Source organism: Hoplias malabaricus, chromosome 5, assembly GCF_029633855.1.
Source record: "Hoplias malabaricus isolate fHopMal1 chromosome 5, fHopMal1.hap1, whole genome shotgun sequence".
Lineage (NCBI taxonomy): Eukaryota > Metazoa > Chordata > Actinopteri > Characiformes > Erythrinidae > Hoplias > Hoplias malabaricus.
In genome coordinates this window covers 10422025-10446644 of record NC_089804.1, presented here as the reverse complement: position 1 = coordinate 10446644, position 24620 = coordinate 10422025, and the positions used below count along the sequence as shown (strand labels likewise).

Genomic DNA, 24620 nt, shown 5'->3' with positions numbered 1-24620 from the left:
TTTTTTTTTCATTTTTAAACAAAATTAACATTTCTGAAAAAGTATTTGGATTTGTGCAGGAAAAGTGGAGGTAATTCCTCTTCCAGCCTGGGGGACATGGTGTCAGGAGGCTGGAGACCCACGCCGCCCTCTGCAGGTGAGAGTGAGTATGACGAGGCATGAGCTCTATGCTGCTTTGCAGGGGGATGGGTGTGCCTGCCAAAGTTTCATCAAAGGGCAAATATTTGTTGGGCTGAAGCTCGCTGAGTGAGTTTAGTCTTATTTTGCTTTCCTTTTCTTTATTTTTCACTCATTTTCATGCAGGGCTTGTCAGTCAGTTCTAGCAGTTCTACCTAAAAATGTTTGAACCTTGCAGGAACAGGTCTATGACTGTCACAGCTATTCAAGGTATTGCCAAATCACTCTGTAAGTTGTTTCTGATTTGTGTTCTCTCATTTTTAAAAGCCAAACAGAAGCAAAAACAGGTAGGTTTTTCATGCAGCAACATTATGCATGGGATGGCTGAAACGTTTGTGTGTAACTCTTATGGTTTTCATCCCCCCATCCTTCCTTTTAGGGTACCACAGAATCAATGGTAAACTGATCTGATACATTACAGTCCTCTGCAAAATTCAGAGACCACTCATTAAATTTTTCAGGATGTGTAGCTGTCAAGTAGGAAGTAGAAAAAACAGTAAAATGCGCATATAAAACAAACTATTGAATTTTTCAGAACAATGGACTAATGACTCTGTTTGCTACATCCCTGCTTGTGCAGTTTGGCATCAGGGGCCAGAAACTAAGGGAAGCTGTGAAGGAGTTATCAGAAACAGCTGAAAGGTCTAGTCAGTGGTTGTGGATATGGAGAACACAGACTAGTTGGGGAAATGCACTGTAGAGATGCTATTGTGGTTGTTGGTGATGTAGCACATAAAGTTCACATGAAACTGGTGGCACTAAGCATGCATTAACGGTGCCAGTAGGGCTAGGTACAACCTTAGGCACCAGGGAGGCCAGTGTGAATTTACGGTTGTTGATGGTTAAGGGTAAGATAGGACTGTAAAAGTAGCTCGGAACGGGGTGGGTCTGAGATGCCGGACTTCACTGTTGAGCCTTCTGGAGGTGTCATGGGCTTAATTCAGCGAAACACAAAAGACGAGAGGAGGTGCCTACATTATGATCCCTGTGAAGCAGTGGGTGGTTTGGGTACTCATGTGCTGGGCTCAATGAGTGACCATAGTTGTTAAAGGTTTCAGATCATAAACATGTAGAATTTAAACAACAGAAATTGTGGCTGCAGGTAGGACGAGAGTGAGCTGGGCCCTATGTGAAGCTCTAATGGATTGGCATAGGATATTTTACATCTTATCCTGTGAATAATGATAATAATGTGTTTTTCCTGATTCTGAAAAAGGAATTACTTAATGATGAAACACTCAAGAAATGTATTAAATAAATGGTCCCTGAAATTTGCACAGCATTGTACAAATGTGCATCAGGCCAATTTCATGGTCTTCTGTACCACTGTCAGGGTTATGTATTCTATGTAAAGTAGTACATTGTAGTTAATATTGTACCATGCATCCTTTCAGATTCTTATACTATGTTTTATATTTTTCAGAAGGTCTTTAATAAAATACATTTTTGACATCTTTTTTATACCTTTTTTCTCCTGCCAGGCTGAACACATTCCTCCTTATGATGTGGTGCCCTCTATGAGGCCTGTGGTTTTAGTTGGACCTTCACTGAAGGGCTATGAAGTGAGCGTCCCTATTGGCCTCAAATATGATCTAATACACTCTAAAACACAGCTAAAACCGGCTGATTTTATTTTTAAATTATATCTGAATTTATTTCAGGTTACGGATATGATGCAGAAAGCTCTCTTTGATTTTCTAAAGCACCGCTTTGAAGGAAGGTAAGACAGACGTGTAGGATATTTTGGGTGCAATTTCTTAAAAAATCTGAAATCATCTGTAATGACCCTAGTAGTGGATAGAGGTATAATATATAAGCAAAAGTCTTCAGACGTCTTATAATAAGTATATTCGGCTACTTTAAGGTGCACAAATTGAGAATAGACATTTCCAACTCACTACATGGCAGTAGGAAAGCAGTAAATGTAATGCATGCTCTAGAGCTGCTGCATACCTAAGTTGCCAAGCATGGGCTAGAAAAGTCTAAAGCACCTTCTGTTGTGGAAAACACCTATAAATGTTGTGTAATATAAGTTCAGTCATTCATACATTAAATAACTTAAAATGCTTTTTGTGCATTAACTGTATTTTCACCTAAAATACCGTTTGTTCTGATAGGATTTCTATAACACGAGTCACTGCTGACCTCTCACTAGCCAAAAGATCGGTCCTCAACAAAAGACCTATCATGGAGAGGTCAAACACACGTTCCAGTTTGGGTAAGAAACCAGCACAAAAATACACACAGGATGTATATCACTTGGACCATGCTTTTACTGTATAGTGTTCATGCCTTTAAACACTCACTGGCGACAGGTCAGCTTAATTGTACATTAAGTGAGCTTTGTTCCTCTGATCCCTATCATTAAGCTTGTTTTTTCTGTTTCTATTTACAGCTGAGGTGCAGAGTGAGATAGAGAGGATATTTGAGCTGGCAAAAACTCTCCAGCTGGTTGTTCTGGATGCAGATACAATTAACCATCCAGCCCAACTGGCCAAAACATCACTAGCCCCCATCATTGTATATGTTAAAGTCTCTTCACCAAAGGTAGGTCCTGTTTTACAAACTTATTGTTATTATTAGTGTTGGGCAACGTGTTTGTTGTACTGAAGTGTGCAAAATTTAGAGACCACATTTCATTGATCAAATGTCCATTTAAAACAGCTTTTAATTAGCATTTATATTTAGAGAAATTTCTGTGGAGAGTAGAAAGGCAGCCACTTATGTAGACTAGTAAAGATAAAATGCAAGACCTTGTAGTAAATAAACAAAATGGTATTTACCATATAAGTATTAACCATTTTATTTTATTTCCTTAAAAAAATGTTTTTAAAAATATAGAGCAAATTTAAAAACAAGTTATCCTTTGGCTCTGTACATTTCCCCATTTCAGGTTTTAAGAAACCTTAGAAAAAGTAAATACAAGTACCATGGTTTATATTTTTGTGTAATGTTAGTATAGGCCACTGTACATTATATTAAAGGCTATATACAGTGTGTAGACAATGTCTGCAAATCTGCAATGTCTGAAACGTCTCCTTCCCCTTGTCCTTTTCTCAGGTATTACAGAGGCTAATAAAGTCAAGGGGTAAATCCCAGAGCAAACACCTAAACGTTCAGATGATGGCTGGAGATAAACTGTCCCAGTGCCCACCTGTGAGTAAACACATTTTCACTGTACATGCAATTAAATTCACAGCGCCATTATCTCAGGTCCTCCACATTTGCCCTAGAATCAATCACTAGGCACATGTGGATTTCTCAGTCTAGAATGAGGTTCAGAGTAGAGATATTGTATGCAAAAGTCACCCTCCTAATGTCACAATGCTAGCTTGAGTACCAATTTGTGACCATCAGATACATGCCCCAGAACAGTCTGCTGTCGTTGGTCAAGTTTGGCAATGTAAGATGAAGACATAGTTTACCATTCACAAAGCGAACTGTTCTGAGCCATGAGTGCGATTGTGATTCTGTGATGGTGAGTTGGTACTCCGGCTAATATTTTGACAATAGGAGTATGGGCTTTACTTCAAACATAAAAGGGCTTGTGTTTTATAGCATAGTGGATAAGACTGCCGCTGTCCATATTGCAGTTAGTTGTTTGAAACCCAACCTGGGCAAGCACAGAATGTAATAACAATATGAATTAATGAGCAAGGCTCCTACTGCTACATCTGCTTATGTCTGTATACTGATTAAGGTTATAAGTTGCTCTCCATCTGCCAAATATCATAAAAGTAAGTGCTAGTTTGAGTACCGTCTCCTGCTGTATGAATGGTATGAAAATTGCAGAGTTGGTAAATTACAAGTGATGGCACACTGACCGTCTGATTGTTACCGAACCATGTTTAGAGTGCACAGACTTGTAAATGCTGTCTTCAAAAATCCAAAGTATTTCATCTGAATTTGTTGGCCTTGGCAAATTTCTAGTGATTAAGTCTTTTGCTGTTACAAACCCCATTCTGACAAACGCTGTGCTGCCTGTTGTTCCATAGAGCCATTTTCCTACCTGTCGCTCAAACCCCATCTCCTGTCACCAGACGTCCATCCTAAGATATTTAATATAATATCTTTTAACTCCATCCCCCCACCTGTCATCTCTCCTCCACCCTGTCTCCCCATCAGGAGATGTTTGATGTCATTCTGGATGAAAACCAACTGGAGGATGCTTGTGAACATCTAGCCGAGTACCTGGAGGTCTACTGGCGTGCCACCCACCTGCCAGGCACCACCCCTCTGAACCCACTGCTGGAGCAAAATTTGATGACTCCACCCTCAGCCATCTCTAGCCTTCAGGTATGTTTCACATAGCATAGCATTGCATAGCATTCATATACTTTTTCACCTTTTCAGATATACAGTAAGGAAATCTGAAAAACAGAACACTTAATATTAACGTAAGGGTATTAAAGGCAACAATTATGATTTTAATTTTAAAATCCCTTTTTATAGACTTCAGAGGTTGTTTCCTCACCATTTGCTAGCTGTCCAGATGTGTTTACAAAGCCCTAGTGTCTGTAAACAGGTAAAAAAAAAAACCAAAGGGTCTCATTCTGATATGCTAGGTTTTCTCTCTGTCTGCTCATGGCAGGGTGAAGGCATCTGGAGGTGTTTAGATGGCAGAGATTGTTCAAATGTTAAAAATCATGAAAAGAGATGAGGATTTTGCTTTATTCCTGTTCCATAAGTGGGTAATATTGACTTATTTATGCTTTTCAGATTACTTAAGCTGGAACTGACTCTAAATTTGGGAGACCGCAGACCGATAAAAAAACTAAACAACTGGAGTTACAAATGAGTTTCTGTAGTAACTCAAACATTTAGTAAAAAGCTTACAGATGAGTTCAACTTCAACCACAAACAAACAGCTGTTGTTTTTTTCTTTTTCTCAAACATACCGTTCCACCTTAAATGTTTTAAACTTCCGAACATAAACAAACCAGAGAGTACAGCAGTTCTCCACTATCGTCGATGTTGCCTTTAATCGGTGGGAGCCCCCTTTGCTCCAGTAGCAGCCTCTCTTCTTTTCTGTGAAGATTTTCTGGGATTCAGTCATGTTTACACTAGCTAGGTCATGAAATGAAGTTGGATGTCTAGCTCACTTTGTCACTCATTGGGTACCACATAAAGTAGTTATGGCATAGTGGGACCTACAAATTTTGACCATTCACTCTAATTTTTAGATTAGATTAAAAGGCTAGTCATGTGTAACCAGGAAGCAAGACAAACGTATAACTCACACTTCTAGGATTTTCAGGGTCATTTGTGTCAACTAATGTGAATTGTTTCAAAGTAACTGAGAACGCTTTGTTCGTTCTTCCATTCTGTCATATTCCAGTCTATGTCTTGTCTACAGAAGCTTCTCTTGTTGCCATCTTGTAAGTCTTTCTCAATCTGTCTTTATCACTTATCCATGCCCCACATTTTTGCAGTTCTCTGAAACACAGGAATTAATTGAATGATCACTTACAAACTGTGGGTGAGTAGGAGGGATGCCTTTCATGCATTTCCCACTCTAAGTGCAAAAAAATATACACCCTTATTTTTCCTAACACCCACCACTTCACCTTCACCTCTCTAACCTGTCCCTGCCCCAACCTGTAAATGAAAACCTATGGCTGAAAATAATACTGAAAATCATATGTTAATGTATGATTTTGATGTACTATTGTATCAACAGAAGCATGACAATTGCCTGATCTATTCATATAACATGGAGACATAGTTTACTGTATGATTTAGGTATTTCGACATGTTTCACCTGGATACACTTAAAGAAATAGTTCACCATTTTATGAAGATGAAGGTGAATGGAACAGCATCCAAATGTAAAAATGTTTAACAGAATGATGACCAATGGATATTATGTTACTTACGTTTTCACAGAAAGAGCTTAGTGTATTGTTTATCTCTGCGCTTGATAGCCAGTATATTAGTAGTACTGACTTCAGTTACGTAAGGAAAATAAAAAGAGATAATATAGAAAAATACATCACTACCATAACAGCAAATATTATATAAAATCACTGATTTAGTTTAAACATCAAGCTGGAAAATAACATATGAACAGAATTTAGTCATATGACTGCTCGTGTTTCTGTTTTTGGTCAGCCATACCAACAATATGTACCAGAAGGTGGCGCATGGTTATTTGCTTGAATTTAATTTCTTAGATGTCTCCTGCTTACTGTAAGTGGGTTTGTTCTTTATCAGGTGCTACCATATGATGGAAATGAAATCACAGCAGCTTGAGAATATTGCACTGCTGTGTTAACAATAGAGATGGCAGGATACTACTTTTTCCAATACCACTGCTACCAAATGCTGTATTACCCCTCTATCACATGCTCTATTAACCCTCTAGAAATACAGAGAAATCAACACCACTTTGAGTCATTTACAGTGAGATTTGCTACAGGATTTGATTTGAACCAGATCTGAATGAGCCCCATACTGATATTAATTGTTACTGATATGCCAACTCTGATATGTCAGAATATTGCAGTTTAAAAATGGAATTGGTCTTTCTCTGTATCCTGAAATATATTAAAATAATAATATCTGGGAACAAGGTTTTTAAAAATTTGTTAAAATTCCTAGTATTAATTTTATCCTAACAGTGCATTTTAATTGTTAAAAGCCTTTTCACATCATAAAATGCAAACCTCCTGTGTCAAACATTTATGCTAGAATTACTTTTCACCATAGGCTATACTTATCTTTCACACATGACCACATTGGAATGTAACTCTGAGTAAAAGTAGTGTATAAGGTTGGCTAATGTTTTAAAGATTTTAAGTAGGCTTAAATACTAAATAATAATTAGGGAATGATAAATAACACATTATCTGATGATTTTCATAAAGTAATTCTTTAACCTAGCCCCAGTTCTTATACAAGCTGCTGTGAATGAAATGCACCACCACTATCCTATCCCTTGGCTGGTTTTCACATAGAGTTCTTCATGAACTCCATGAGATCAATTCACAAAGCAGGTACAGTGATGGATTTTCCACTGGGAAAAACTGTATCAGAAATGAGAAATGAATGCTTTGTGAATGTAACCTCCCTGATGATACCTCCTTTACGCAGTTGTCTCAAGTGCTAATGAAACCCCTTTTGCTCCAGTGGAAGGTTTGCTGCATCATACTGATTTTGCAATTAATGCTTGTTCAGTTGATCATGCAGATACAACTCATGAATGATGTAACCTTAAATCAGTGTTTCTAAGCCCTGGTCCTAGAGAAACATGCTCTGCACATTTTTGTGTTTTTCCTACTTCAAACATATAAACTCATTAACTGGACCTTACTAAGATAAAACATGTGTGCTGAAGTAGAGAGCGCTCTTAAATATGCAAGACAGTGTGCCTCCAAGACCAGGCTTGGAAAGCACTGCCTTAAAATAATTGCTGTATTGGTGATGCATATCTGTTCTTTTCACTTCATTTGTCTGTATGTATGTTTTAGGGCCTGACCGATGTTATTATTTTGTCACTAGAAGCTCCAAACACTGGTAATTTGACCACTGTGATGTCTTACTAGAAATGCCATACCTAATTGACCTACTTGTACCTAGTAGGAAGAGCACTGGTCATTTGACCGCAACGACTCGCTCATTTTGGCCAATATTATTTTATAAAGTTAACAATGTATTGGACTCAAACAAGTAATTAGGGATGCTTGCTGGATGTAACTGGACAATGCTTGTTAATTTGTGTGCAGTATTTTACCTACCAATCTTATGGTGCAAATGATCGAGTATGTTACTTAAATGTCTTTTTCAGATGTCTCTGCTTTTGGTAAGGAATATGTGGTGTCTTTAGCACAACACAAGAAATTGCATATAGGCATTAGTGAAAATTCGCACTGCATTGCAGTGATGTTTTGGTGAGCAAAATGTACTTAAAGATTTAAATATTTTAAACATACTGTCTTTATAATACAGTGGGAAAACAATATTAAATGCAACTAGTTATACTATTATGTATACAATTTGTCATGTACATAATTAATGTATAAATCCTAAATCACATACATAAGATATATCATAAATATTATGTATAAAGTACTTAGTGAAAGTATGTATATTTGTTATAGAAAATGTTTATGTTGTCTGCATTTTATAGATGCCATGATGTAACCAGCAGTCAATATTTTAGCCCTAATTTAACACTCAAAAGTCCTTAAGTGTGCTCAACATTGCAGAGAAATTTGTGGAAGTTTAGTATTGGCCAATTATAAGAGCCAAACCATATGTGTTGGTCAGGCCCTAGTGTATTTACACCTCTACCTAATGTATCTAGGTCTTGCCGTCTAGAAGTGAATAGTTTTTCTTTGGAATAGAAATAAAAGCTTCTGTAAGGTGGCCTGGATACCTATTTGGATGTCTCACTTTCTATTGTTTCCTTCTTTTCTCTCTCTCTCTCACACTCTGCCCCAGAACCAGAAGCAGCAGCTGTTGTCAGTGGGGGGTGCCGGGGGTGTGGAGGAAGAGGAACAGGGGGAGCAGGACAGCCTCATGCCATCAGATGAGGCTAGTGAATCGCGCTCACTTCGCCGCGGTGCCTCTCGCTCCCTGCACCCCCCAGAGGACGAGGAAGATGAGGAGGAGGAGGAGGAAGAGGAAGGTGAGGAGGAAGAGGAAGAGTACGAGCCCCCCCGCCACTCCCACTCATACCGGGATGCGTACCCACCTAACAGAAACCACCCCGGTGGCGTCCACATTGCCAATGGACACGAGGCACAGGACAGGCTACTCCAGCAACGAGACTCACATGACAGCCACAATCACCGTGGCAACCGGCAACGCCCACGGGCCTGGCCGAGAGATAACTACTGAGACAAGAGTGGAGAGATACTAGAGAAGAAAGGATGAGTAAAGGGTATGAGTGCATGGAAGTGAATGAATAGGCAGGAGGAAAGGGGTGTGTCTGTGCCGGTGGAAATGCTGCACAATTTTCCAAATGCTGAGGAAAGTATACACTAACACGAGGCATTGAACTGACCTGATGTGTAAATCATTTCTACAAATGTGGTATATATTTAATTATACAGTTATATGCAATTGGACAGTGCTCAAAAAAAGTCATGATGTTTTTTGGCTGGCTGTTATAATTAATGCTGTGTAGAATTGCTTAATTTTTATAGTGTATTCCTAAAACTAAAAGTGTGAGAAATCTTTCCTAGAAAATCCATTCTCCAACACACTGGTTTTGAAATTTATTTGCCTTCTGATATATGGTACTATATGAAATTACACACAGTCATAAAGTTACCATAGAAGTGATAAAATGTCGGAAAGAAAGATTCAACACACTGTGAAGTTATAGAATATGACGGGAAGTCTTTGGAAGCTGCGACACTCTGGCGGACCAAAAGTGAAAATCTCCCACAGAGAGAATGAAAACTCCACCCCTGGCCACATATGGGAGTGACATCATCAGTAATCAAACACTTCAGAGCCCACTTATTATTTGATTTCTTACTCAAATCATGAACTTATCACTGCTTGTTGTTATAATTTTGATAGCGGATATGTATATGTATAGTAAACGAACAAGGTCACTGTATATATATATATATATATACAGGAGGTCCTCGGGTTACGTAAGTCCCGAGTTACGATCTTTCGTGATTACGACACATCTCCCATTTACTGTATAAAGCCTTGTTTCGACTTAAGTGGTTTTGCGTCGTAAACTTCGTGTTTGGTGTGCGCGGCGGAAGAATACACGGTAACGCGGATAAGTGCTTACAGTATGTTATTTACGTAAAGTATGTACGTATGTTCCGACTTACACTGAAAATCGGTTTACAACGCGACGTAGGAACGGATCAACTCGTAAGTCGAGGACCCACTGTATTATGTATTTTTTATATAATTGTATTTTTATTGAATTTTACAAGAATACAAATAATAAAGAAAATATATAAAAACCAAAACAGAAATCTCACTGCAACTGTAACAAAGGAAAATTGATACACAGTATAAATTCTGATGGATAATTAAATTGTAGATATAAAAGTGCAAGATAATATGTAATATATAATGTAAAAATAATTTATCACCCAACAATTCCCAGACTGATAACCAGATTTCACAAAATTTTTGACGTCTGTTATGGATTTCAAAAGTGAGCTTTTCTATTGGGAGAAAATCTGAAATTTGTGACAGCCACATTTTAAAAAATATATTATAAATAATCATTTGTTTGCCAAGACTACTTTTGAGCACCATAGGCGAACAGAAAAACAAATTGTGTTGATGTAATAAAATGAACAGATGTAGAAATGGTATACACAGTTATATCAAGTTGGTTTGTTGCCTTTTTTCAGTGTATGACTGATATGTTGTATAGTCTCCACAGCATTGTACTGCAATTAATTGCAGTGGTTTATTTACAACAAGGCAGCTCAGTTCTAACAGGCCTAACTTCCATCTAGATTAAACAATTTGATAGTTTTCAACCAAGTCCAGTACTGGTTAACATACTTTAATCCCTGGACCCAATGAGGACCCGAGACTAAGGGGAGAGGAGAAGCACCTTTTAGCATGGGATGGAAACCAACCTAGTGAAAATATCTGTAGCATTTTGATGCATCTTAACTTTTTACGAGAGGTTTTCAGTTGAGGTGGTCCTAGCTAGTTTTAAAAGCATCCAGACAACTTTAAGAATGCAAGACATGCACATGAATTGTCACCTTTTCTCTGTGTTTATTCAGAGATGTAGCATACAGTGTTTGCCCCCTTACTAAAGATACCATGTATTTACAGATGAATATGAGACATTAATGAGGAGAGAACCAGAACAGGGTAGCCTTTTTGAAAAATGACGGATAGCAAAAAAGATGCTGTCATTTCCATATAGCCCTCCTTCCAAGTTCTTCCCACATTTGTTTTCTTCTCTCACATACCCCCCCCCCCCCTTTTTTTTATTTTATTATTTTTTTTTTTTTTGCTATGGAGCCTTCATTTGCAATGCTAATATAGCATGTGATGAATGTAAGAATGTGGTGAGTATCTAGGCCAGTTTTATTTGTGCAACATTCCATGGCCTGTACAGAAAATCGAATGGAGAAATGTTACTGCTTAATATCAGGCCAACTTTTCCAGTCCTATTCTTTAAAGCAGCCAATGTAGCCTGCAACTGTTCCATATCATTTTTATGAGAGCAAAAATATTCAGAAGCAGTTCTGAAAACTGAAACTGCTTTAGAATGGTAAAGAAATACTCCAGTGTTTTCAACTTAATGTCTTCTGCATGAAACTTTGGCATATGTTTACACAGTAGTTAGCTTATGAACCTTTAGAAAACAGTTTGATCTCATGGGCAGTGTGTGGCAAAATACCACAAAGACCAAAGAGCACAGCACCGTTCTCTCCCTGTCTGAACAGCCCACCCTCAAGCATATAGCAACAAGATACTCTGATTTTTTTTTTTTTTTTTTTTGTTGTATTTTTGCAGTATTTCCTCAGTCCTATTTTCTTCTCAGTTTTTATTTATTTATTTAGCCATTTTGTTTGTTTTATATGATTTAACCTAACTTTTGTGCTCACACAAAAATACAGGCCCAGGGCTGTTTATTGATATTAGGGTGTGGTACAATTCCGATGTCTCCAAATTAAGAACAGCCCTTTGAATCTATTATTTGTACTTAGACGGTCCACAAATAACTGGTTTATTTTCATTCACAACTTGTGGGTGGGTAGGCATTCCAGATCCCCAAATTAATGTGCTATTAATGTCCCCCTTAAATGAAAAAGATTATTTTTATATGTTCCTCTAGCCATATTTTAGATGTTGGAGATAGATTTGTTTGAAAAACTATGGAGTATTTCTTTTAAAAGTCTTTCAAATATTTTTCACCAATTTTATGCCTGATTCAGTCATTGAGATAAAAACACATTCATCCAGAGTGATTTGATAATGTGTTATTTTGGAATTAAAAAATTAAATAAGCATTCTTTGTGTCGTATAAAACCCTTAAATATAATTCACTGTCATATATAATATTTTTAAATATACACTATATTGTCCACTACGAAAAGGTTTGTGGATATTGACTCATTCAAATTTTTTTCTTAAATTAATTGAAAGCGTCCCATGTACTTGATCCAGAGGGTGGCTTTATACCCCTCTAACCAACATGACCTTAGGCTCGTGTACAGATGGTCCAGAGAGTCTAATTCTGTTTGACATTGCTTATGTATCTGGAACCATTTTGTGTAATTGTGAACAATTGACGTTACAATTTTACTCCAAAGGTGCATTAAATCTCAAACCACTCTGAATGATTTTGTTAATATCTTAGCCCTATCGTTTTTGTTGGAATTCCTTTAATCAGTGTACCGACCTGTTCATTCTTACTGCAGAATGTAGTGCATATTTGTTAGAGAGAGAGCTTACTCCTTCCTCTTTTTCCTCCTCCAGTGGAGGGTTGGGAACATTCAGGCTTTTGACCTGCTGAAAAAGAGGATGCTGTGGGCATGGAACCAAATGAAGCATTACTTGCAGGGTAGCTAGCCTCTTGTCTACTACTTTAATAAGCTTGAGTGTCTTTAAAGTAGCATGCGCAAAATCAAGGCTAATCCCGTAATAAGGTAAAGAAATAATAATTAAAAAAAACAAAAAAACAAAGACAATATCTCATTACCGTGACTCAACTTGGATCTTACCTGTAGCAACTCAGGCTAAGGTTTATCCAGAATAGGACAACTTCAACTGGCCTTAACTTTTATTTCTGTGTATCTTTAACATTGCATGGTTAATATATCATTATTTATAACTATTTGCACATTAGGGTTGGAAAAGGACCTTAAGAAAATGTATGAGTATATAATAGAGTAGAAGACTCTATTCTGTTTTTGGTTTTGTTTTTTTATTCAGGATAATAGTAATGCATCTGTGTATGCGCAAGTAGTGTACATACTGAATGGGCACATGATATCAAATATGATTCTTTAGTAAGTCATTTTACTTTGTTCTTATGGAACTGCACCTGGTTTCGAAGGGATGTTTGCAATGTTTACACATTCAGAATTGCTCTCAATCAAAAGTACTATAAGGTGAAACAAATCGGGACGTGTGTCACATCAGATGTTTTGTGGGCGTATAAAGTCATGTAAAGATGCAGTACACTTTTGTCATACTTCAAAAGCGCTGAAATGTGTTTTCCAGAGTAACTTTGAAGCTTTCAGCGCACTTTTCATAAGTAGTTCTATTGTGTCCTTCTCTTTGTCAATCAGGCAACCATACAGGGTGAATGTTCTGTTGCATGCCTTAAAAAAAAACCCTACATCAGTGTGTAATACTCCAGCACTGAAGGGGCTACCCAAGATATTCCCACATTGATTGTCCAAAGCATTTCTGATTGTACCGTTTCCACAAAGTCCATACTTTGTCTGCAAAAACTTCATTCTTCGGAAGAGTGTTCACTGAAGAATCAGCCGGATAATTTATTTGAATGTATCATAATGTATCCTAAACCACGTTTGGGTTTAAATGAATACTCCAGCATTTTTAAAACCCACTTTCCCCCCTAGATTTATCCATTAATCCACTTGATTCTGTATATTTTCAGTCTGCTGATAATACAGTGCAATTGGGCAGCTCTAAGCTAGGCATAGAACAATTAAAGAGGGTTTATTGTTTTGTTACATTAACCTAGTAGGGGTACATGCATGGTGTTATCAGTCCTATGCTTTAAAAACATTAAGCATTTTAAAAAATATATATTTCAACACTATTTCAGTCTAGTACAGTGGTTCCCAATTCTGTAGATGAGAATATTTTTGCACCCCCCACCCCATATTTGCTCCTAACTGCTTCCCTGCACAAAAAAAATTACAACACAGATTCCTGAGGTAAAAAAACCTAAAACCTGCACATTAGCTCTGCAAAAAAGTATACATTTAATCCCCACATCTCTTCAGTGACTGGTATGAGCTTGCTTTGACATATGCCTCATCATATTTTCTTGTTTTCCCTTTGAAACTGTGGCTTGAGAAAACTCATCTGCTGCATGTTTACCTCACAAACTTGGCCATGTTTTGCTAGCAGTGCTCAAACGTGCTTAGCTCATTTGCCTTGCCGCACCCTCCACTGCAAAAGCTCCACGTCCCCCTTTGGGAACCACTGGTCTAGTACTTGATAGTGTGTTTTTATACTTTGGCTGACCAAGAAATGTTTTGTTGATACTGGGCCACTTTACACTTTTGTCCCTTTAATGCTTTTCTAACCCTCCATGTATACGGAAATAAAATAAATATAGAAATAAAATTCTCTGAAGTGCTAATCCAGGTCGACAAGCTCCAACTCCAAAGCACTGGCAGATACGTAAATTTTAATAAATAAGTTTTACACATCAGAATTGGCCCAAACGTGCGTATTGTTGCAGCCCTGAATGGTTTTCCTTTACTATACAGAGCTGCACTTCCAGTAAAAACAGTGACCTCTAGTGATCACTTTCTTTTCATTACATTGGTATTAGAGATGACTTTTTTTGCGCGACATTTTGTACCATTTTTCCCCAGTCAAACATAATTATACAGTACACTTAATGCGATGGGGTGATCTGTTAAATGTAGGTCAACTAAAAAAAGACCATGCAGTTTTCCTAATCTTGCCTTTGTAATAAAGTCTCAAGCTGAATGTTTACCACTCTATAATTCACCATGGACGTTTTTACAAACCTATGTGCACTTACATGTCATGGTGCTTGGTGAATTGTCCCTCATCATTGTGCTTGGTGGTAAACACCACATCTTCACGAGTTTAGGAACAGGGTTAAACTGTTCTTCGTAACTGATTTAGTCACAATCACCGTCAGTGTACTGCAACTTTATTTGCCATCTCCGTGTCTCACTGGTATCTATCTATTGTTCTGTATTTTGGGGAAAAAAAGAAACTTAGCATGACTGGAAAAAAATGAAAAAAATCTATGCAAGTGTTGCATGAGACCTGATTGTTTGTTTCTACACTTTCTGATCTACTTTAGTAATGTACTGATTCTTCTTCTTCTCCTCCTTGTTACAGTTCTTATTATAATCCATTTTGTACTGAGCACAGAAAGATGGGGAACATTTCCCTAAAAAGCTGAACGGATGGGACTTGCTTCTTTTGAATCTCATGGTTTTAAATAGTTCAACCATTATTTTCAGTTATTTAAAAAAAATGGTGCAGTAAGTTACTGAAAATATAATAAATTCTGATCAGGTACAAGGTATGTTCAGTGTGTTAATTATGGATATGAACCTATATGTAATAACTTTTAATTGAAATTGTGGTTTAAAACACCATTGTTTACAAGAAGGGACGATGGAAAGCAGTTTTTCCTGCTGTGCTTCAGATTAAACATTTAATTTGAGACTGTCAAATGAGGGCATGCTGTTGAATATGGGCATGATGTGGTCCTGTTAAAAAGACGCCTTGCATGTCGTACACTTCAGCACATGCCAAGAGGTTTATTTTCTGCATTTAGGCTTCATTATTTTTCTCACAGACCAATACAGCACCTACAACGATCCATTTCTTTTCCTCATTTTTGGGGTATAAGAAGCACAACTTTTACAATGGGTATAATTTGATTGAATTCTTTTGTCTTCTATTCTGTATGCAATACCAATGTGGAAAGATACCGCCTTAGAACATCAAGACTTCCTTTTTCTGTGTAGTTAGAGAAAATATAAAAGATATATAAATATATTGCACTATTTTTTTTTCTTTTTTTGATGTCTGCTTTGTAATGCAATAAATGCACTAGCTATGACCCCAACAGACACTACAATGGTCTTCTGGCGCTGTCTACATGCCCTCTCACCCCATCTTTCTGAAGAAAAAAGAAATCTGCTTGATGCTGTATAGAATGCTTTCTATTTAAATGAACCTTAAAATGCTAATAGTTAAATAAACATAACATTTTATGTACTTTTCATTTAGCGGTGGTGGCCTTTTTTCCTTTTATATGTGCAGCATATAAATGTCTCACTTCTCAGAAAATGAGCAGATAGGACACTGACTCCAAACAAGCTTTAATTACTAATTCATAGAAATGAATGTAATTAGCTTTACGATTCTAACAGGTTTAGTAGACTAATGGAAGTCTAATTGACTTCTTATATTTTTTTTTTGCACAAGTTAAAACTAGCATTAAATTTCAAGTAAAAAAAAAAAAAACAACTTTATATTTTAGTTTGAAACACTGTCCATGTCCAAACTATGCATTAAGAATCCCTCCACATGCACAGTGCCAGTCCAGGATATTGGTTCTGCTCTCTCTGAATACAGCATTTACACAAGATAACCCTTTCACAGCTGAATGAGAGTTTTCGGTTGGGAAGGTACAGAACATCAAGAGACAAACATAAAAAAAAATTTGCGATTGAAAGTGGGGATGGGAAGTCACCAGAAGGAAAGACGGCCCTGTGAGCTGACCGTGTGGACCCTCAGGCAAAAATAGTTTCTTCTCTCCTCTTTTTGGTGAGAATGGTCCCAGGCTTGTGCTGAGCATCTGGATGGTTTGCGAGCTCTGGTGGGCATGTGGACACAGGGCTTTCCAGGATGGCCTGCTTCAGGTCGTAGAACACAGACGAGTCTTCTTTTGTCAGGAAGGTCATGGCCACACCACTCTTTCCAGCACGACCCGTTCGGCCAATACGATGGATATAATCTATGAGCAGACAAGGAAACCACAGTTACTCATAGGATAATTTCATGTTACTCAATGTTCTAAGCATCATTACATTTAGCCTTGGAAAAGATTGAAGACTCATAGATCATCTCCATCCATTGTCTGTAACCACTTATCCAATTCAGGGTTGCAGTGGGTCCAGAGCCTACTCGGAATAAGTGGGAACACACCCTGGAGAGGGCACCAGTCCTTTGCAGAGCAACACATACTCACACCTATGGACTACTATACTTTTTGAGTAGCCAATACACCCACCAATGTGTGCTTTTGGACTGTGGGAGTAAACAAGAGCACCCGGAGGAAACCCATGCAGACACAGGGAGAACACTCAGCTCCATCCATTGGAGTGTAATTTACCAGGACAGTGCCAGAGATTATTCAATAAGATATTTGTTCGGTTCTTCTTAATCAACCATTCCAAATTAATTAGAAATGAAATGCATTCACACTATAAAGAGAAATATGAGCTAAGTCAATTGCTAAGACAATTCTCTACTGTTCTTGACTTGCACCTCAGTGACTTTCAATTCAGCAACATACATTAAATGTGTTCAATTCAGTGTCACACTGTGCCACAAAGTATTAAAGAATGGATATGGAATTCATGAAATGCACGGAGCGTCTGCTGGTAGACTCACCCTCGATGTTCTTGGCCATGTCGTAGTTGACGACCATGGAGACGTCCTGGATGTCAATACCTCTTCCGGCCACGTCAGTGGCCACCAGGATGTCTTTGGCTCCAGCCTTCAAGTTAGACAGAGCGAACTCTCTCTGCTCTTGTCCTTTGCCACCGTGCAGTGTACAAGCATTGTACTGAGAAAGAAGGGAGAGAAACAGAGAAAGTCTCTAAACAACTCAATGCGCCCAAGTGTCAAGCTGAAGAAGACAGTGAATTTGGCTCTTACACCCATTTTCTCCAGAGACTTGGCCAAAACGTCGCAGCCCTTCTTTTGGTTGACGAAGATGATGATGGGTGGCTCGAACCCACATGAAAGCACTTCCAGAAGTTTCTTCCTGTTTACAACATACACGGAAAAACATAGTCGTATGAATTACGGACACATCCACTGATCAAACGAATGAAAATGTGCAAGGGTTTGGTTTGTTCTGACCTCTTCTCAGCTTCCGACATGAGGATGACCTTCTGTTCCACTCTCTCATGTGGTTTGCCTGCAGAGCCAATATACACCACCGCAGGACGCCTCAAATAACTTCTGGCCAATCGTTCCACAGCCGGAGGCATGGTGGCTGTGAACATGACCGTCTAAAGAATTGAAAAAACAAACAATCAGAAAATAACATTTTTAAAGGCCTACTGTTAATGTGAATGAACTACAAAGATGTACTGCGATTTTATTCCTATATGAATACTTTGAACATTTTATTACCTGTCTGTATTTGTGTTTGCCAGATTCAAAGTTCAGTGTCATCTTTTCTGGATCTTCAGCTTCATCTGTGTCCGGTTTCTGATTGGTCACTGGGATGTATTCTAGAATCTTCTGGACATCAGGTTCAAAACCCATGTCAATCATTCTGTCAGCCTCATCCAGAACCACGTATGTGCATCTGCTGAGCACTAGGTAGCGATTCTCCAACACGTCAATCAATCGACCTGGTGTAGCAATCACTATCTAAAAACAATCAAAACAAAGAAAATCCTTATATCTAGAGCAACATTAAACAATATTATTTAGGTTTTATTTTTGTTTTTATAGCAACTTTACAATTCACCTAAAGCTAATATCTGAACTACTGACAACAAGTGAACTACTGTTTAGGTGTTATATACATCACAACTTTCTACGATTTTAACCTAAAATTAAAGTAAGACATAAAACAGACAAAATGGCGGCTAACCTCACAACCCATTCTAAGTCTGAAACCCTGGTCCTCTCTGGAGATTCCACCAATCACAGCCACAGTCCGGATGCCCAGTGGTTTTCCAAACTTGATGGTCTCTTCTTCAATCTGCTGCGCCAACTCACGTGTGGGGGCTAAGATTACTGCATACGGTCCTTGATCTGAGTCTTCGATCCTGGTGGCAACACATACACACAGTACATGAGGTTTTTTTTTTATTTACGCTTTTGTATACAGTTGTGGTCAGGGTCATAAAAAGCACTCAATATCCCAGATATGTTAGCAGTCTGAACTCACCTGTCAATCTTTGGCAGAGTGGTGATCCAAACCAATAAGGGAATGAGGAAGGCTGCAGTTTTACCGCTACCAGTCTCAGCCACACCAATGATGTCACGGTTCTGTAAGCCAATAGGAATGGCCTGCCTCTGGATGGGTGTTGGTTCCTATCAGAATAGGATCACATAAGATGATGTTAGACAACTAAGAAAAAGGGCTATTTTTACTGTTTCAGCCCCAATGTAGTATAAGACCCACCTTGTAGCCACACTTGTCGATAACCTCCAGGATGTGGGGCGGCAGGTCGAACTCTTTCCAGTTGCGGATAGGGTTGGGGATTTTTCCTCCCTTGGTAGTGATGCTGTAATCCTCCCGAAAGATTCTCCAGTCTCTGTCTGTCATCTCGTCTAGTTTCTTTTGAGACCAGTGCCTGTCGTCCCAGCGCTGCTTGGCTTCCTTCTTTCGCATCTTCTTTAGACGCTGCCTGCAAACACACAGGAGAATGTGCTCGTTGTAGAATATTTCATTTGTGAAGCACCACAGTCAGGAAAACAATTCGGTTTAGAAGAAGAGATGGAGTTACTTACTCTTCCTGCTCTTTTTCCTCCATGGTGCGACGCTTCTCCATGAGGTCACCATAAAAACGAGACTGATCCCTTTTTTGCTGTTTGAGGTCAATGCCTGCAATGAAGCCACGACCATACAACTGAACTTGATGCTTCTCTTTATACCTTAAAAAAAATAAAAATACACATAAATACAAACTGTAAAGAAACAAAAACATCATTTACCACAAGCAAATAGAAATTATAATGAGATGTCATTTTTAAAAGCCGTTGTATACTATTAAAATATTGAACTGTAATTATTAGCTCACTAAATTATCTATGAATTGGTTTCAATACATCATCCCCAGTTTCTCTTACTCAATGTTGGTTACAAAAACTGAGAAGCCATGTAATTTATCACAATTAGTGATAAATCTATGTGAAATACACGAGAAATTCCAAAATTGTAAAACAAATAGGACAATGGTACGTTTCTTTTGAGCAGCACGGATCGTGGTGTCTTAACTTTGACACTTACAGCGGGTTATAGTCAATTGACGTGTCCTCAGAAGCATCCCACTCAAATACAAACTTCCTGTCATTCAGGTGTCTTGTGCGACGCCGTTTTTTCATTCCACCTAAATAACGCTCCTGAGAATCAAGCAAATGTATTCAATATTAAACATAATGACACAAACGCATGTTAGTGAAACATATCTTCACTTTCAGATGTGTGTTTCTGTGTACCTTCTTTAGGTAACGCTAATACATTATATACTTTACAGGTATCTCTTACACATTTTATTAATGTAAGTATTTTGCTAGGAAGAGAGCCTCACTTTGATGGCATGAAGTTCTTTACTCTTGTCCTTCTCCTCTCGTATCTTCTGTCGTCCTTCATCATCTTCATTGCCATTGTTCTCTCTCTCCATTCGTTCCCTGCGTTCTCGTCGCTCTCTCTCTTGAGGATCCTCTGTGACAAGCAAAGACATTCGTATCACAAAGAATCACCACAGACTCTCACTACTCAACTACAAGTCATGCTTCTACTACGGTATCTTTTACATCACAGTGAATCATGCCTTTTAAAATTAAATGAATGTGATTAATAGAATCATTATTTTATATAAACAATAATTTGCAGAGAAAGTACATATTTAACTCAATGAGATGACTTTCGAAATTGAATAACTTTATTGGCCACTGAGCTTGTAGAGAGGAATTTGTTCTAGTGACATTAGGGGGCACTGAGCACACACGCCCCGAGTGGGGGGGCAGCCCTAGCCATGGCACCTGGGGAACAGTTAGGTCTTACGTGCCTTGCTCAAGGACCTGCTGACTCTGGGGATCGACAGGTTACACGCCCAGTTCCCTAACCTTCAAATTTTACCACAATAAGAACTAAATTACAGCAAGCATCATTCTAAAAGGATACATTTTAAATAACAATTTAATTTTCTTTCTTACTGTGAATGAACCTGTCTTTGTTGTTGTTTAAAATTCTAATCCCATTTATTACTGATTATTAACAAATTAAACAAAATACAGAACAGCAATGTTTTTCAAATTGGGAGGAATAACTCACAGCTTCTAATAAAATTCACTATACATTGACTTGTATCACTCACCTAACATCTTTCTGCCAATATCCTGGAAAACCCTCCTCTTCCTCCTCTCCTCATCAATTAGCCGGCGGCGTTCTTCTGTCTGTAGCTCCCTGCGTTTCAGAGCTTCTGCCTCTCTCTCAGCCTTTGAAAGGAACTTAGGCTACAAAAAAATACACCGTTAATGTAAATACCACCAGCCAATGTGCAAACTGCAGATTTTGATATGAGCCAAACTTAAAAGATTAGAGCAAAGCTCAGTTAAACTGTCAGAAACAGACGTGATTGATCATTTGGTGGAAGTCAAACGTGTACAATAACACACTTACTGAACAAATCCATATTATAAAGATATCACTTTTTCCCCTTTACCTTGGCCTCTGCCTCCTCCTCTGCTTTTTTCTTAGCCAGCAGCTCCTCCAGAGACAGAGGCTGCACCTGTAGCAGAAAAAAATATAAAATCATGTAAAAGGCATTTGACATAAGTCTAAATCTAAAACGTTGTATTCTCTAATGGAGAACCTTCTCTTTCTTCTTTTCTTCTTCATCCTCTTCCTCTTTCTTCACATCTTTTTCTCTCTTGATTCTTGCATCTTTTGATTTAGGAGAAGTGCTCCTGGAAAAAGAGGGCAAATTTGTAGATTAAGTTTGGGACTCTAAATAATACTTTTACTTCACTTTCTCAGTTATGCAGACCTACAATTATTTAGACCACAATATATATAAAATAGATTTTTACCTGGATTTCTTACTCCGATCTTTGTCGCGTCTGTGACTGTCCTTATCTCTGTCCTTACGACCTTTGTCCCGGTCCTTGTCTCTGTCTCTTTCTTTGTCTTTCTGGCGGCGATCTCTGGAGGCAAAAATAGTAAACAAACAAAAAAATTTACTTCATTTAACATAAACATTAACATAAAATTAAAACTGCTATATCTTCTAGCCCATTAACAGCAAACTATACAGACTGAATACCTGTCTGCTGATTTGGAACGACTGCGAGAGCGTTTCCGTTCACGGGAGCGATGGCGCTTGCGTTCCTTCCCTGGAGAACCTTTTCTATCTCTCTCACGGGAACGTGAGCGACTGCGCTTTCTCTCTCGCTCTTTGGCCCCAGAGCCTTCCAATTCTCTTTTTTCAGAAGAGTCACCCGCCATCTGCAAAAATTAGGAAAAAAATGTAGGCAGACATTTTCACTAAAAATCCTCATGTAAGTCAATCTATATTCCACATATATGTATAGAATTACCCTTGTAATTTTATCTTTATGACATACCACTGTAACCCTCTCTATTTTGTGTATTTATATCTGATATTGTTCAAGGTCAGATACTGCGTCACTGCAAAATCTTTCAGATAACATACAATCTAACATCACTTAGATGTTACTGATAATTGATAATTACTGATAATTGTGTTGGTGTAACAGAGGAAGGCTACAGCAGGGTTAAGAGTCTTGCCCTAAGAGACTAACTGGTAAAGTGGAGAGTTTCTATTTGTTAATAAGAAGTAATTATAGTAAAAGTAGAAGTGGTTGTATTAGTAGAAGTGGTAGACGTGGTGGTGGTAAAACTAGTGATAGTTGTTGTATTAAAGTCATATATTACAGCAAATATTTATACACACACACACCGTTAATCCTGCATTCTCAACGACTCAACAATGTTAATAACTGTACAGTACACGATGTGCAAGGATTCAGGAAACCTGAAACCAGCGTCAGTCGCCGCAAAAGTAACCTGTATGTAAAGTAACAGCTTTGCTCGAAATGTTACAAGATTGTTTACGAGTCTTGTTTTAGTCTATTCTTATTATACCGAAAATCAGACCTCCCGCTAACCGTCCGATCTCTTGATTAATAAAGCAGCACACTCTCCGGGTCCACAGCCCGCTCAGACTCGGGTTTAACAGCAGATACTACGCGGGTTAAACATGAACACCGAGAAAGGTGCTCCGCTGCTCTGCGACACGTTTGTGCTGTTCTTCACACCATTACTCACCCTCTAAACTCAAACACAGGACGCTTACGAGGCCCAGACGTTTCACTGAGTCGCCATATTGAACGACATCAACATGTGACGAACTTCCTGTAGAGGATCACGGGAGCGGTAGTTTTACAGAGAAAGAACGCCACAAAGTCTCGAGCTACAACTTTTTTCTTTTTTTATTATTATTGAAGGTATAAAGACATTAATGCTAAAAAATAATTATGAAAGACAGAAGCAAAAAAAGATTTCTCTCTCTCTCTCTCTCTCTCTCTATATATATATATATATACTATATATTGGACAATGAAACTGAAACACCTGTGATTTTATTGTGGGAGGTTTCATGGCTTAATGGGACCAGAGCCTGGTGGCCAGTCTTCATTAACTGCACATTGCACCAGTAAGAGCAGAGTGTGAAGGTTGAGTTAGCAGAGGGTAAGAGCACAGTTTTGCTCAAAATATTGCAATACACACAACATTATGGGTGACATACCAGAGTTCAAAAGAGGTCAAATTGTTGGTGCACGTCTTGCTGGCGCATCTGTGACCAAGACAGCACGTCTTTGTGATGTATCAAGAGCCACGGTACCCAGGGTAATGTCAGCATACCACCAAGAAGGACCAAACACATCCAACAGGATTAACTGTGGACGCTAGAGGAAACTGTCTGAAAGGGATGTTCTGGTGCTGACCCGGATTGTATCCAAAAAACATAAAACCACGGCTGCCCAAATCACGGCAGAATTAAATGTGCACCTCAACTCTCCTGTTTCCATCAGAACTGTCCGTCGGGAGCTCCACAGGGTCAATATACACGGCCGGGCTGCTATAGCCAAACCTTTGGTCACTCACGCCAAAACCAAACGCCGGTTTCAACGGTGCAAGGAGTGCAGATCTTGGGCTGTGGACAATGTGAAACATGTATTGTTCTCTGATGAGTCCACCTTTACTGTTTTCCCCACATCTGGGAGAGTTACAGTGTGGAGAAGCCCCAAAAAAGCGTACCACCCAGACTGTTGCATGCCCAGAGTGAAGCATGGGGGTGGATCAGTGATGGTTTGGGCTGCCACATCATGGCATTCCCTTGGCCCAATATTTGTGCTAGATGGGCGCATCAATGCCAAGGACTACAAGGACCATGTGCATCCAATGGTTCAAACATTGTATCCTGAAGGCGGTGCCGCACCAATACACACAGCAAGACTGAGGAAAGACTGGTTTGATGAACATGAAAGTGAAGTTGAACATCTCCCATGGCCTGCACAGTCACCAGATCTAAATATTATTGAGCCACTTTGGGGTGTTTTGGAGGAGCGAGTCAGGAAACGATTTCCTCCACCAGCATCACGTGGTGGTGAAAACATTGAAAATATCAGCCACTATTCAGAATAGTTTTTTTCTTATTTTTTGTCTGTGTTAGTGTTCCTGGATTAAATATTAATTCATTCATTCACCCTGAACTAATCTAGATTTATAATTT

General features: G+C 38.5%; 2 protein-coding genes across 3 annotated transcripts in view; one reads left to right on the top strand and one right to left on the bottom strand.

Annotated features, from left to right (window-relative positions):
* Positions 1-9839, top strand: part of cacnb3a (calcium channel, voltage-dependent, beta 3a) — a 30734-nt gene extending 20895 nt beyond the window's left edge. Inside the window, exons 6-14 of one of the 2 annotated variants that reach the window (XM_066670162.1) lie at positions 60-136; positions 445-464; positions 1659-1739; positions 1839-1897; positions 2295-2395; positions 2573-2724; positions 3238-3333; positions 4303-4473; positions 8620-9839. In XM_066670162.1, coding sequence (XP_066526259.1) covers positions 60-136; positions 445-464; positions 1659-1739; positions 1839-1897; positions 2295-2395; positions 2573-2724; positions 3238-3333; positions 4303-4473; positions 8620-9018 — 1156 coding nt within the window. In that variant the 3' untranslated portion in view covers positions 9019-9839. Of the gene's footprint in view, positions 1-59; positions 143-444; positions 465-1658; positions 1740-1838; positions 1898-2294; positions 2396-2572; positions 2725-3237; positions 3334-4302; positions 4474-8619 lie in introns of both variants that reach the window. The other variant, XM_066670161.1, reaches the window with a different exon arrangement.
* Positions 9840-12269: 2430 nt separating this feature from the next.
* ddx23 (DEAD (Asp-Glu-Ala-Asp) box polypeptide 23) lies at positions 12270-23281 on the bottom strand. Its single transcript, XM_066671905.1, has 17 exons — positions 23153-23281; positions 22128-22309; positions 21895-22008; positions 21678-21771; positions 21528-21593; positions 21180-21318; positions 20391-20524; positions 20090-20202; positions 19591-19734; positions 19262-19487; positions 19025-19170; positions 18725-18902; positions 18256-18498; positions 17980-18131; positions 17773-17881; positions 17506-17680; positions 12270-16846 (listed from the first exon to the last, which is right to left on the bottom strand). Exons 2-17 carry the CDS (start codon positions 22307-22309, stop codon positions 16623-16625), a joined length of 2439 nt encoding a protein of 812 aa, XP_066528002.1. The 5' UTR covers positions 23153-23281; the 3' UTR covers positions 12270-16622.
* Between the last annotated feature and the right edge of the window lie 1339 nt (positions 23282-24620).

Bases quoted from the DNA above. Each gene is read 5' to 3' on its own strand.
- ddx23 (XM_066671905.1), bottom strand. From the start codon at position 22,309: ATGGCGGGTGACTCTTCTGAAAAAAGAGAATTGGAAGGCTCTGGGGCC. The intron at 18,499-18,724 runs GTTAGCCGCCAT...GATTGTTTTTAG, and splicing joins GACTTAGAATGGGTTGTGAG to ATAGTGATTGCTACACCAGG. The intron at 16,847-17,505 runs GTGAGTCTACCA...GTCTGCTCATAG, and splicing joins CATGGCCAAGAACATCGAGG to ATTATATCCATCGTATTGGC.